The 15,473-nt window shown below is 44.6% G+C and overlaps 1 protein-coding gene across 1 annotated transcript in view; it reads left to right on the top strand.

Annotated features, from left to right (window-relative positions):
• The first annotated feature begins 11,244 nt into the window (after positions 1 to 11,244).
• Positions 11,245 to 15,473, top strand: part of LOC144690014 (adenylate cyclase type 8-like) — a 181,805-nt gene continuing 177,576 nt past the window's right edge. Inside the window, exon 1 of the mRNA XM_078557546.1 lies at positions 11,245 to 12,066. Within this exon, the coding sequence (XP_078413672.1) occupies positions 11,245 to 12,066 (822 nt within the window). The remainder of the gene's footprint in view (positions 12,067 to 15,473) is intronic.

The raw sequence follows: 15,473 nt of genomic DNA, 5'->3' as shown, positions 1-15,473 counted from the left end.
CTCACTGATATCACCCAAAGAGCGTAAACACTCTGTTCACTGCTCCGAGCCTGCGCCGCCAGTCAATAACATTATGGCTGATCAGATTGTAACCTCAACCTCACATTCCTGCCCATCTCTGATAACCTTTCACCCCCTCGCTTATCAAGAATCTATCTAGTTTTGCCTTAAAAATGTTCAAAGACTCTGGGCAGTATTTTCTGCCTGTCAGGCGGGCGGGCCCGACCCAATCTCCGGCGGGCGGGGAGCCGATTCCCGCCGGAGAAGCGGGCGCAGCCGCAATTTTACATGGGTGGGCCAATTAAGGCCCACCCAGCGTGACATCCAGCAGGAAGCGCTATGCACTCCCTGTGCGGGCGGGGTGGGGGAGGGGGGAGATTATCTCCCTAAAAGCGAGAGTGAGCTCTATCGCGCATGCGCACGAAAAAGCGCACATCTCCCTGAGGCTAAGTGCAGCCTCAGGGAGATCGCTTACACTTTGAAAAACATGATAGAGAAAAAAAAATTCCCTAACAATGTCACATGAAATGGGACATGTTCATAATTTACAGTAAAACTTTATTAAACTTTTAAAAACCCTACATGAAACCTCATCCCACCGGTGGATGAGGCTTCATGATTTATCTATTGCCCTCCAGGGCTCACGGCCTGCCCGCCAACGTTAAGGTTGGACTTTCTCCACCATTGGAACTGGTTTTAAGATCATGACGCCAGTTGGTGCCAATGTGATGAAGATTGCAAGCTAATGTTTATGGGTACACCCATCTATGCCACCAGTTCTCACCCTGGCACACTTTACCAAGTTGAGGGTGTCAGACATCTGCTGCCCATTTAAGTTTGATAAGGGAGTACACTTGTGTGCCTGCCTGTTCAATAGTGGATGCTTGATCTATCCTGATCTTCGAGCTTGAGAACTGCTGATCCACAGAGAAGACTATTAAGTATGCTGGTGTTCTGCACAAGCTATTCTGTGCGGAGAAGACTAATTTCGTGCTGCTGATAATTGATTGTTACTAACCTGATGGACATGAACCTGGGTAACTATTTTTTGGGTAACTATGTTGAGAGATGCTCTTCTGGAAGAGGGATCTGTTAAAGTGTATAACTTTTAGTTGCAGGTGGTAGTAGTTTTTAATAAGCATAACAAATTGTAGTTACATAGGATTTATTCTAAGCTAATTAAGAAAGTAATTAAATTAACTAAATAACATGAGTAACAATGGCAGGGTAGGTGTTATGTGAGGGCTTTGGAGGCCAAGGCGATGCAGGACAAATACGTCTGCAGAAAATGTAAGCAGTTAGACGAATTCTGGATCAGGATGTTGATCTGGAGGCTGAACTGCAGACATTGCGCAACATAAGGGAGGGGGAGAAATACCTGGACACTTTGTTCCAGAAGATGGTCACACCTCTGAGTATAGGGTCATCTGTTTTGGTCAGCAGTGAGGGACAGGAGGATATGACTGAGAGTGATGGGATTAGGTAAGTAGGTCAGGTGTTTCTCACGTGTTGGTGCAGACTCGATGGGCCAAAGGGCCTCTTCTGCACTGTGAGATTCTGTGATGCAGGTAAAGGGACCGAGCAAACAGTAGTGGAGGAGCCTCAGACTTTGCAATTGTCAAACAGATACAAGATGCTTGCCTATATGTGTGGATGGAAGCGAGGTCTAAGGATGGATGAACAGACTGGCCATGGTACAGGAAGGTGTTCAAGTGGGAAGAGCAAAAAGGAATGTAGTGGTAGTAGGGGACAGTACAGTGAGGGGGTTTGACACTCTTTTCTGTAGCAAAGACCAAAAGTCCAGAAGGCTGTGTTGCCTGCCCATTGCCAGGGTTTGGGACATTTGCTCAGGGCTGTAGAGGAACTTGCAGTGGGAGGGGGAGGATCCAGTTATCATGGTCCATGTAGGTGCCAATGACATAGGTAAACTAGGAAAGAGGTTCTGCAAAGTCAGTATGAGGAGCTAGGTACCAAATTAAGAAGCAGAAGCTCAAAGGTAATAATCTCTGGACTATTACCTGAGCAGTGTGCAAATTGGCATAGGGCAAATATTCTTATTCCCTAAATAAGATTAGGGAAATGAATGCATGGCTTAAAACTGGTGTGGGAGAAGTGATTTCCAGTTCATGGAGCCCTGCCATCAGTACTGGGGACTGTACCGTTGGGATGGTCTACACCTGAATTGTGCTGGGACCAGTGCTCCAGTGAGTCATATAACTAGAGAAATAGAGAGGGCTTTAAACTAAACAAGCGTGGTGGGGGGTGAGGGTCAAGCTTGGGTAGAGGTAGCAAATAAAGGGGTAGAGTCAGGGCAGGAGAACAAAATAGTAATATGGGAAACAGGGTTCGGAGAATGGTAGGAAGGGACAGAGAGAAAAAAACCTAAGAGTTCACCAACAGTCAAGACTAGATGTTACAACATTCAGTAAATGAATTGATAGAGCACATTGAAATAAACAAAGATAATCTGATAGCCATTACGGAGACGTGGCGGCAGGATGACAAGGATTGGGTCCTGAATATTGAGGGGTATATGGCATTCAAGAAGAATAGGAAGCTAGGTAAAGGTGGAGGGGTAGCACTGATAATCAAGGATGGCATTGTTGCAATAGTTAGAGATGACCTTGATTCAGGAGATCAGGATGTAGAATTGGTTTGAGTGGGGATGAGGAATAGTAGGGGAAAGAAGTCACTAGTGGGAGTGGTCTACAGGCCCCCTAACAGTTGCCACAATGTAGGACAAAGTATAAAAGAAGAAATGTGAGCTTGTAACAAAAGGACGGCAATAATCATGGGTGATTTTAATCTACATATAAACTGGAAAAATCAGATTGGCAGTAGTATCCTGAATGAGGAGTTCTTGAATGCTTTTGAGAGAGTTTGCAGCACATTCTGGAACATGATTGATCATCTCCGCATCCACCATCCCCGGCAACAAGTTCCAGATCATTACCAGTGGCTGCGTAAAAAAATCCCTCTTCACATTCCTCCTGCATTTCTTGCCCAAAACCTATTTGCCAGTTCTTTGGTATCATTGGCAAATTTTGAAATTTTACTCTGTATTCCAATATCCAAGTCATTTATATATATCAAAAAAAGCTGTGGTCTTCGCACTGACCCTTTGGGAACATCACTGTCTACATCTTCCAGTTTGAAAAACATCCATTTATCATGATTCACTGTTTTCTGCCCTTAAGCCAATTTTTTTATTCAAACTGCCACTGATCTTCCTATTTCATGAGTCTCAATATATGAGATTGTAGAGTTTTATAAGGCTAGTTGAAAGTCCAGTTAAAGGCTTTCAATCTATGGTCTTGTGAAGCATGTGCGAAGTAGCTAGAAGCTATGGACATTGGCAGCCCAATTGCGGGTCTCGACACGTTCCTCCATAACCAAGTTTTGTGTAGTGAGAGACGAGACTCACTGAATCTAACTCGTGAAAGAGGAAGATCAATACTTACCAGTTTAGAGATTTTGTAAAGATCTTTTACTCTGAACCATGACTTAATTTGTCAGCTTCACTTTCGCCTCTGAGCTAGAAGGTTGATGGTTCAAGTTACTTTCCAGACTTGAGCATATCGTTCAGGCTTATACTTCAGCGTAGCACTGAGAGAGCACTGTACTGCTGAATATGATGTGCTGAGAGTGGAAGCCTGGCTCAAAAAAGGGCAGGACAGGGTACTAAATATTCCTGGATACAAGGTGTTCAGGAAAGATAGGGAGAAAGGAAAGGAGGTTGGGTAGCTGTATTGATTAAAGATAATAAGACAAATCTGGTGAGAAAAGAATTCCTAGAAGGGTTAAGGATAGAATCTATTAGAGCTAAGAAACAACAGAGGTACCATTACATTATTGGGTGTATTCCACAGTCCACTGACTAGTGGGAAAGACATTGAGGATCAAATTTGCAAGGAAATTGCAGGGAAGTGTTGGAACTATAGACTAGTTATCATGAGGGACCCAAGCTAATGCTCTGGGGAACACAGGTTTGAATCCCACCACGGCAGCTGATGGAATTTAAATTCAATTAATTAATCTGGAATTAAAAGCTAATCTTGGTAATAATACCCATGCAGCCATTGTCAATTGTCATAAAAATCCATCTGGCTCAATAATATTCTTTAGGGAAGGAAATCTGTCATCCTTACCTGTTCTGGCCTATATTGATTCCAGACCCACAGCAAAGTGGTTGACTCTTAATTGCTCTCTGAAATAGTCTAGCAAGCCACTGAGTTGTATTAATCTAGAAATTAACTGAAAAAAATAAATTACCAAAAGGAATGAAACAGGATGGATCACCGGGTTCGACCTCGACACCAGAACTGACAACAGCAAACCCAGCCCTGTTGACACTGCAAAATCCTCCTTACTAACACCAGTGGGGTTGTGCCAAAATTGGGAGAGCTGTCCCAGAGACCAGTTAAGCAACAACCTGACATAGTCATACTCACGGAATCATACCTCACATACAATGTCCCAGACACCACCATCACCATCCCTGGGTATGTCCTGTCCCACTGACGTGCAGAGGTGACGGCACAGTAGTATACAGTCAGGATGGAGTTGACCTGGGAGTCCTCAACATCAACTCTGGACCTCATGAAGTCTCTTGGCATTAGGTCAAACATGGGCAAGGAAACCTCTTGCTGATTACCACATACCAACCCCCTCAGCTGATGAATCAGTGCTCCTCATTTTGAGCACAACTTGCAGGAAACAGAGTGGCAAGGGCGCAGAATGTATGCTGGGTGGGGAACCTGAATGTTCATCACCAAGAGTGGCTCAGTCGCAGCACTACTGACCGAGCTGGCCGAGTCCTAAAGGACATAGCTGCTAGACTGGGTCTGCGGCAGGTGGTGAAGGAACCAAAAAGGAAGAAAAACTTGTCCTCTCAAATGTACCTATTACAGATGCATCTGTCCATGACATTATCGGTAGGCATGACCACCGCAGAGTCCTTTTGGAGATGAAGTCCCATCTTCACATTGAGGATACCCTCCATCATGTTGTGTGGCACTAGCACCATGCTAAATGAGATAGATTTCAAACAGATCTAGCAACTCAAGATTGGGAAACCTTGAGGCGCTGTGGGTCATCAGCAGCAGCAGAATTGTACTCAAACACAACCTGTAACCTCATGGCCCAGCATATCCCCCACTCTACCATTATATCAAGCTGGTGGATCAAACCTGGTTCAATGAAGAGGGCAGGAAGGGAGGCCAGGTGCAGCACCAGATATACCTAAAAATGAGATGCCTACATGGTGAAGCTACAACACAGGACTACTTGCCTGCCAAATAGCAAAAGCAGCTTGCGATAGACAGCTAAACGATCCCACAACCAACAGATCAAATCTAAGCTTTGCAGTCCTGCCATATCCAGTTGTGAATGATCCATCTCGGCCTCCTTCTGAGATCCCCAACTTCACAGCTGAATTCAAGAGGTGAGGTAAGGTGAGAGTGACTGCCCTTGAATCAAGGCAACATTTGACTGGATGTAGCATCAAGGAGCCCTAGCAAAACTTGAATCAATGGAAATCAGTGGGAAAACCCTCCACTGTTTGGAGTCATACCTAGCACAAAGGAAGATGGTTGTGGTTGTTGGAGATCAATCATCTCAGCTCCAGGACATCACTGCAGGAGTTCTTCAGAGTAGTGTCCTCGGCCCAAGCATCTTCAGCTGCTTCATCAATGACCTTCCTTCCATTATAAGGTCAGAAGTGAGATGTTCATGATGATTGTACAATATTCAGCACCATTAGCGATGACTCAAATACTAAAGGAGTCCATGCCCTTATGCAGCAAGACCTGGACAATATTCAGGATTGGGCTGTTAAGTGGTAAGTAACATTCAAGCCACAGAAGTGCCAGGCAATGACCATCTACAGCAAGATAGAATCTGACCATCACCCCTTGACATTCAATGGCATTACCATTGCTGAACCCCCCACTATCAACATCCTGGGGGTTACCAATGACCAGAAACTGAACTGGACTAGCCATGTCAATATCATGGTTACAAGAGCAGATCAGAGGCTGTGAATTCTGCAGAAAGTAACTGACCTCCTGACTCCCCAAAGCCTGTCCACCATCTACAAGGCACAAGTCAGGAGTGTGATGGAATACTCTCCACTTGCCTGGATAAGTGCCGCTCCAATGACGCTCAAGAAACTTGACACTATTCAGGCAAAGCAGCCCATTTGATTGGCACCCCATACACCACCTTCATCACTCCCATCCACTCCCTCCACCACCGACGCACAGTGGCAGCAGTGTGTACCATCTACAAGATGCACTGCAGCTACTCACCAAGGCTCCTTCGACAGCACCTTCCAAACCTCTACCACCCAGAAGGACAAGGGCAGCAGACACATGGGAACATCACCACCTGGAAGTTCCCCTCCAAGCAACAAAACAAGATTAAGGTCGACACATGCAATGAAATGGAAAAAGAATGGGACAGCAGAGATTTATGGTCTGAAATTGTTAAGTCCAGAAGGCTGTAAATTGCCTAATTGAAAGATGTGACGCTGTTCCTCGAGCTTATTTTGAGCTTCATTGGAACACTGATGTAACCCGAAGACAGAGATGTCAGCATGAAAGCAAGATGGAGAGTTAAAATGACAGGCACTGTAAGCTCGGGGTCATGCTTGCGGACTGAATGTTCCACAAAGCGATCACCCAATCTGTCATTGGTCTTCCCAGTGTAGAGGAGGCCGCATTGTGAACAGTGAATACTAAATTGACAGAAGTACACATAAATCACTGTTTCATCCCGAAGGGGTATTTGGGGCCTCGGACAGTGAACGGAGGGCAGATATAAGGGCAGAGATTACATTTCCTGTGCTTGCATGGAAAGCTGCTGTGCGTAGGGAACGGGTTGCTGGATGAGTGGACCAGGATGCTGCGGAGGGACATTGGAAAGCTGAAAGCGAGGAGAGGGGAAGAAGTGTTTCTTTGTGATCTCATTCTAGAGGTGGTGGAAATAGTCTGTTGTATAGGAGTCTGGTGGGGTGGACAATAAGGGAAACCCTATCTTGGGTCTGGAAGGGAGGGGAAGGGGTAAGAACTGAAGTACAGGAAATGGGCCTGACATGCATAGGCCAGCTGTACTTTAAGTTGATAAGTGATCAGGACCAGATTAGATGCATCTAAGGATACTGAAGGAAGCAAGGGTGGAAATTGGGAGGCACTGGATATAACCCTCTATTCTTTCTTAGTTAAAGGGGTCAAAATCATTTGGTTCCAGGATTGGTCTTCTGAGTCACTTGAGGAATCGAATCATGAATCCTGGCAGACACTATCCCCGTTTCAGTGGACTGACGACAACGAGATACACGGGTGGTGCCACAGGACTGGAAATTGCAATTGTTGCGCCCTTATTCAAAACAGAGTACAAGGATAAGCTCAGAATCTACAGGTTAGTCAGTTTAACCTGGGTGGTGGGAAAGTTTTTAGAAATGATAATTTGAGCAAAATGATGTCATTTAGACAAATACAGATTAATTAAGGCTGATTTGTAAAGGACACAAAAAGTTTAATTAACTTGCATGAGTTTTGTGATGAGGATGATTTGAATGATGGACTTTCAAAAGGCATTTGATAAAGTGCTACATAACAGGCTTATCAACAAAATTAAAGCACATGGAATTAAAGGGACACCAGCAGCATGGATACAAAATTAGCTGTGCAACAGGAAACAAAGTGGTGAATGGTTGTTTTTCAGACTCAAGGAAGGTATATAGTGGGCTTTCCCAGGGGTCAATGTTAGGACCACTGCTTTCCTTGATATATATTAATGACTTAAGCTTGGATGTATAGGGTACAATTTCAAAATTTGCAGACGATACAAAACTTGGGAAGTATTGTGAACGATGAGGAGGATAGAGATATACTTCAAGAGGACATTAGCTGAATGTGTGGACAAGTGACAGATGAAATTTAATGCAGAGAAGTGTGAAGTGATTCATTTTTATAGGAAGAACAGGGAGAGGCAATATAAAATAAAGGGAGCAATTTTAAAGGGGGTGCAGGAGCAGAGAGATTTGGGGGTGTATGTGCACAAATCATTGACAGTTGAGAATGTGGTTACAGAATCTTACAGGATTCTGGGCTTTATAATTAGGGGCATAGAGTACAAAAATAAGGAAGTTTTTATGATAAACCTGTATAAAACACAAAACAAAAACAAAAATACCTGGAAAAACTCAGCAGGTCTGGCAGCATCTGCGGAGAGGGACACAGTGTCTAGTTCTGGATACCACATTATAGGAAAGATGTGAAGGCAGTAGAGAGGGTGTAGAAAAGATTCACGAGAATGGTTCCAGGGATGAGGATAGCTTGGAGAAGCTGGGGTTGTTTACCTTGGCGAAGAGAAGGTTAAAAGGAGATTTGATAGGATGTTCAAAATTATGAGGGGTATGAACAGGGCAGATAGAGAGAAACTTCTCATTGGTGGAAGGATCAAAAACCAGAGGGACACAGATTTAAGGTGATTGGCAAAAGAAGCAATGGCGACATAAGGAAAAAACCTTTTACGCAGCAAAGTGGTTAGGATCTGAAATACACTGCCTGAGAGTATAGTGAAGGCAGATTCGGTCAAAGCCTTCTAAAGATAATTGGGCAATTAACTGGAGAGGAAAAATGTGCAGGCTTCCCGGAGAAGGTGGATGAATGGGACTCTTGCAGAGAGCTGACATGGACACGATGGGCTGAATGGTCTCCTGTGCTGTAACGATTCTCTGATACCTTTCAAAAGAGATGTTAAGCTGTTGACCTGTGGATGTACCATATAAAACAATACTATACCAAGAGGAATAAGGGAGATCTCACCAGTGTCCTAGTCAATATTTATCCTTCAACTAACATAACTAAAGTAGATTATCTGGTTATATATCTCATGACAATATGTAGGACCTTGCTCTGCAAATTCATTGCCGTGATATCCACATTGCAACAATGACTGCACTTCAAAAGTAATTAATTGGCTAGAAAGCATGTTAGGATGCCCTGTGGTCATGAAAGGTGATAAATAAATGTAAATCTTTCTTTATATCACGAAACTCTTAACCAGAATACAAATAATTTTTCCCTCATTGCATGTCAAATGTTTAACATACCCAAGTGCCTTCAGGCTTTAGCTTTGACACTTTAGGATGACGCTTTTAATGCAATTATCACTTTTAGGTGAGCCTGATGTTTTTGTGCTCTGGCTTTCCACTATACTGTGGGCCCCTGATCTTACTGATAGCTATCAGTAAGTCATGATTGATGACCCTTAAAAGCTGCTAATCTGGGTTAATGTGCTATTATCATGAGAAATGCCATTGACTTCACTAGTCAGAGACTGATGGATGGTTGTTCCCAATGTAATGATTAGACAGCTTGTTCTGTCCATGGAGTTGGACCAATCGGGTTTGCTGGCTGTCGCTTGTGACATGCTTACATATGTTAATCCACATTAAGGGAGATTATTACTGCCAATCAGGTTACAGGTACCACTATGTCACCAATATAAATCATAGACTCATAGAATAGTTACAGAATAGAAAAAGGTTTAATCAATTTATTGGAGTTCTTTGAAGGAGTAACATGTGCTGTGGATAAAGGGGAGCCTTGGATTTCCAGAAGGCATTTGATAAGGTGCCACATCAAAGGCTATTGAGGAAAATACAAGCTCATGGTGTAGGGGGTAACATATTAGCATGGATAGAAGATTAAATTTCTCCCTACCTTTTTTTTTATTCATGCATGGGATGTGGGCTTTGCTGGCTGGGCCAGAATTTATTGCCCATCCCTAATTGCCCTTGAGAAGGTGGTGGTGAGCTGCCTTCTTGAACCGCTGCAGTCCATGTGGTGTAGGTACACCCACAGTGCTGTTAGGGAGGGAGTTCCAGGATTTTGACCCAGCGACAGTGAAGGAACGGCGATATATTTCCATGTCAGGATGGTGAGTGGCTTGGAGGGGAACTTCCAGGTGGTGGTGTTCCCAGCTATCTGCTGTCCTTGTCCTTCTAGATGGTCATGGTTGTGGGTTTGGAAGGTGCTGTCTAAGGAGCTTTGGTGAGTTTCTGCAATGCGTCTTGTAGATGGTACACACTGCTGCTACTGTGCATCAGTGGTGGAGGGAGTGAATGTTTGTGGATGTGGTGCCAATCAAGCGGGCTGCTTTGTCCTGGATGTTGTCCAGCTTCTTGAGTGTTGTGGGAGCTGAATTCATCCAGGCAAGTGGGGAGTATTCCATCACACTCCTGATTTGTGCCTTGTAGATGGTGGATCTACTCTGTCCAGAGCCCTCATGATTTTGAATACCTCTATCAAATCCCCTCTCAGCTTCTCTTCCAAGAAAAACAGTCCCAACTTCTCCAATCTTTTTGCCTAACTGAAGAAACTTCAAAGACATTTCATCCTGGCGAATACTCGCAGGACTTCCTTATGCTTGCCCCAAACGCAAATAGGAACCGATGCATTTCCCCGTAGTGAATAGTTGTCCGTGTAGGATCGAAGCTCTCAGTACCGGGAACAGTTGGCTACATTTAGGCCGGAGTTGGTCATCGGGGTTTTTGGTCTCAATGATTCTTCCCCCAGCAGCCATATCCCTCATCGTCATATTGTCTAAACTAATGAGGTCAGGAATTAGCTGCCCAATGGGATTTAGCGATGCCAGAGCTTGAATCTCATCGCTGATCACTAATAGGACCTGCCGACGCCAACAATGAAGCTGAGTGTGAGGTGAGGCCCTGAACAATCGCATTGTGACCGGACAATGGTCGGGGAGTGTTACAGGTGAGGGGTGGGCAGAGGGCAGAAGGGCTGGGACAAGGGATCGGGCGGACTCAACAACATTGGCAAAGGCGCAGCCACTCTTCAGCACCCTGGATAGCGACAGCTCTGCATCAAACCATTGGCAGCTCCATCCAAGGAATCGGAGATTGGCAGAGAGGAGCAGCTGAGACACACCAGCAAGTGGGCGCCCTCCTTCTGTTCTCCCTTAAATACTTGAACTTTGTTTGAATTAAAAACTGCAATTCAGTTTAAATAAATCATTTGCTTTGAAGTTAGCAATGAATTGCCAAGTGTTTTGGTGCTAGTTGAGGTTAACGGAGCTGGGAACAGTCGGACAGACCCCTGAACAATGACGTGTCTTCAGAATCCCTAAGCATTTGAAGATTTAAAAAGCGGTTGTTTCACATTCTCGCCCCCAACGTGTTTTCAGACAATCCCTGGGACATTGAGAAGGTGAAGAATGGACACCTTAGTGGAGTCCACCGAATTTGAAGTGGGCACTCTCTCCAACCCTCGCCACACCCCCGTCACATCCCGGCAGTGGCACAACATCGTCAATGTCATCAGTAAACGGAAAGAGCGATTAACCGACATTGACGAGCTCCCAAAACGCAGGCTCACCATCAAAAACGAATACATCCAAGACATCAACCAGCAGATCCTATCCAAACTCGTCGGCATGGATAGGGGCTCTGTCTACCCGACCCAAATATCCGCAATCACCGCCGGCGAGAGGATGTCCGAAATCTTCGTGTCCACTGGTTACACCTGGCGGGGCGTGTTACTGCCCACCATAAACCAGATATTCAAATCCCATGAATTAGAGAAGCTATACCAGCGCTACTTTGCCCGTCAGAGACGTATCTCTGTCATGATGATGAATATGATAGACTGTGTCACCAAGTTTAACATTATGATGGTGTTTTTCTTTGCCACGCCCGAACTGATCAAACCCTTGATGAGCGGGGTGACTGGCCTCTTCATCCTGCTCTCCTGCATGTTGTGCTTTCTCGTCCAAGCCGGCAAAGATGCCATATCGCACAACTACCTGCAATATATTGGCCTGGCTACCTGGTTGTACCAGTCTACACAGGTTCTCGCGGGCTTGGGATTGGGCTTGGAAACCAACGAGACCTGGTTCATTCTGTTCATTGTGTTCGGCACTTACACCATGCTCCCTATCCCGCTGCTCTGGTGTATACTTGCTGGTACCATCTCCTCAGTAGTTCACTTGCTGATAGAAGGATTTCGGTACGCCAGAGGCGAAATTCTCCTACCTCAGGTACATTTCAATTTCTACCTCTTTTCCGGTCTACCCTAACTTCAGGTCAGATTGGACTAATACAATTTAGCTTAATTACAGAGTTGTTCTAATCAGCCACATAATCAAAGCTGGAACCTAGACAAATTAAACAAAATATTAATTTAGTCATATAAAGATTGAGATTTTAGTACAGAGAGTGCATAGCGCCTCTGTTATCTTTTCCATCCTATTTATTTCCTACTTATTTGCTCCTCCATCTATTCCAACAAGTATTTAACTTTGCAGAACACCTTCGGTCTGTCCGCAAGCATGACCCAGACCTCCCTGTCGCTTGCCATTTTAACACTCCACCCTGCTCTCATGCCCACATGTCCGTCCTTGGCCTGCTGCATTGTTCCAGTGAAGCTCAACGCAAACTGGAGGAACAGCACCTCATCTTCCGACTCGGCACTTTACAGCCTTCCGGACTGAATATTGAGTTCAACAACTTCAGACCATGAACTCTCTCCTCCATCCTCACTCCCCTTTTAAAATCTGATTTAATTAATTAATTTATTTCTTCTTTTATTTATTTGTTCATTTTTAATCCTTTTCTCCCAAAGCCCCCTCTCCATCTGTCACTTGTTCCATGTTGCTCTTTCACCGAGTGTCCACTCTTGTTCTGCTATTCACACACTCTGCTTTCTTACCTTTATGCCACTATCAGCACCTTCTTTACTCTTCATCACTACCATTAACACTCCCATTGTCTTGTGTCTGTGATATCTTTGTCAATATCTCCTTAACTGTCATCAATCTCTGACCTTCTATCTTGTTCCACCTGCTCCACCCCCTCTTAAACAGCATAAAATCCAAAATCCATCACATTTCTACTCTTCAGCTCTGAAGAAGTCATACAGACTTGAACGTTAACTCGCTTTCTTTTTCCAAAGAGGCTGCCAGACCTGCTGAGTTTTTTCCAGCATTTTCTGTTTTTATTTAAGTATTTAACTAATTCTATCTCCAATATTATGATTGACTTGTCCACAATGGCTACACCCATTGAGTGCTTGGTCACAGCATTTCTGTCTCTGAATCTTACCCCACTCCAGACAGGCTGGTGAGTGAAGACCAGAGTGCCCAATCTGAATTTGAATCTGAACTGTTAGCATCAGGGTTCTTGTGCCCTTGCGTGTGGATGTATCCTGTCGTAAGGGTAAGCAGACTCTGTCACCTTGGTTGCAGCCCACACACAGGAAGTTTGCTGAAGAAAAAGCCATGAGGAAAGCAATGGGAAATAGGCTCAGCTACTCTTCTCTAGTAAGTGCCTCAAGAATCTCATGTGGGAGAACATAACAAATAGAAGGAAGAGGAGGCCATTCCAGCTATGCCATCAATAAGATCATGGCTAATTTGATAGTGGCCTCAACCCCACTTTCCTGCCTGTCCCTCATAACCTTTAACCCCCTTGTAGCTCAAAAATCTGTCCAACAGAGCCTTGAATAAATTCACTGACCCAGGCCTGGGAGACTTGAGTTAGGACCTCCTTGAGGGCAGGTTACAATGAGCAGATGTACTCTTGCAGTTATATGCAGACCACTAAGCTGGTGCATTAAACAACCTTCCTCATTAAAATCTACCATTTTGTAATATTCTAAGTATAACATTTTTGAGAATTTCAATTTGTTAAACCTATTTCCTAATGTCTGAAGTAGTAATGGCTGAAGGTAAGTCCAAATGTAGTGCTTGCTTCTAACAGTTTTAATAGCTTCTAAAAATTTATTCTTTTACAGGATGTGGGCATCGCTGACAAGGCCAGAATTTATTACCCACCCCTAAATGCCCTTTAGAAGGTGGTGAACCGCCGCAGTCCATGTGGTTTAGGTACACCCACATTGCTGTTAGGAAGCGACAGTGAAGGAACGGTGATATATTTCCAAGTCAGAATGGTGAGGGGCTTGGAGGGTAACTTACAGGTGGCGGTGTTCCCATGTATCTGCTGCCCTTGTCCTTCTAGATGATTTGGTCGTGGGTTTGGAAGGTGCTGTCTAAGGAGCCTTGTGAGTTGCTGCAGTGCATCTTGTAAATGGTACACACTGCTGCCTCTGTGTGTCGGTGGTGGAGGGAGTAGATGTTGAAAGTGGTGGATGTGGTGCCAATCAAGTGGGTTGCTTCGTATTGGATGGTGTCAAGCTTTTTAAGTGTTGTTGGAGCTGCACTCATCCAGCCAAATGGAGAGTATTCCATTACACTCCTGACTTGTGCCTTGTAGATGGTGGACATCTTGGGGAGTCAGGAGGTGGGTTACTCGCTGCATGATTCCCAACCTCTGACCTGCTCTTGTAGCCACAGTATTTATATGGCTAGTTCAGTTCAGTTTCTGGTCAATGGTAACCCCCGAGGATGTTGATAGTGAGGGATTCAGTGATGGTAATGCCATTGAATGTCAAGGGGAGATGGTTAGATTCTCTTTTGTTGGAGATGGACCTTGCCCGACACTTGTCAGACCAAGAAGCAATGATGAGCATATACAATCTTAAGAGTATCATGAGTAGCATTGCACTCCGTCTATCACCTACTCTTTGTGTAATACACCTGATTGTCCTCTACTCTACATGTAATACACCTGACTTTACTCCACGTGTAATAGACCCAACTGTCCTCTACTCTACATAAAATACGCTGACTGTCCTCTGCTCTACATGAAGTACACCGACCGACTATCCTCTACTCTATGTGTAATACATCAACTGTCCCCAACTCTACGTGTAATAAGACCATAAGACATAGGAGCAGAAATTAGGCTTTCGGCCCATCAAGTCTGCCCCGCCATTCAATCATGGCTGATAAGTTTCTCAACCCCATTCTCTCGCCTTCTCCCCGTAACCTTTGATCCCCTTACCAATCAAGAACCTATCTATCTTGGTCTTAAATACACTCAATGACCTGGCCTCCACAGCCTTCTGTGGCTATGAATTCCATAGATTCACCACTCTCTGGCTAAAGAAGTTTCTCCTCATTTCTGTTCTAAAAGGTCTTCCCTTTACTCTGAGGTTGTGCCCTCGGGTCCTAGTCTCTCCTACTAATGGAAACATCTTCCCCATGTCCACTCTATTCAGGCCTTTCAGTATTCTGTAAATTTCAATCAGATCCCCCCTCATCCTTCTAAACTCCATCGAGTATAGACCCAGAGTCGTCAAACGTTCCTCATATGTTAAGCCTTTCATTCCTGGGATCGTTCTCGTGAACCTCCTCTGGACCCTCTCCAAGGCCAGCACATCCTTCCTGAGATACGGGGCCCAAAATTGCTCACAATATTCTAAATGTGGTCTGACCAGAGCCTTATAAAGCCTCAGCAGCACATCCCTGCTTTTATATTCTAGTCCTCTTGAAATAAATGCCAACATTGCATTTGCCTGCCTAACTACCGACTCAACCTGCAAGTT

The sequence above is a fragment of the Cetorhinus maximus genome, chromosome 14 (genome assembly GCF_964194155.1).
Source record: "Cetorhinus maximus chromosome 14, sCetMax3.hap1.1, whole genome shotgun sequence".
Lineage (NCBI taxonomy): Eukaryota > Metazoa > Chordata > Chondrichthyes > Lamniformes > Cetorhinidae > Cetorhinus > Cetorhinus maximus.
This window is presented reverse-complemented; position numbering and strand designations above follow the sequence as displayed.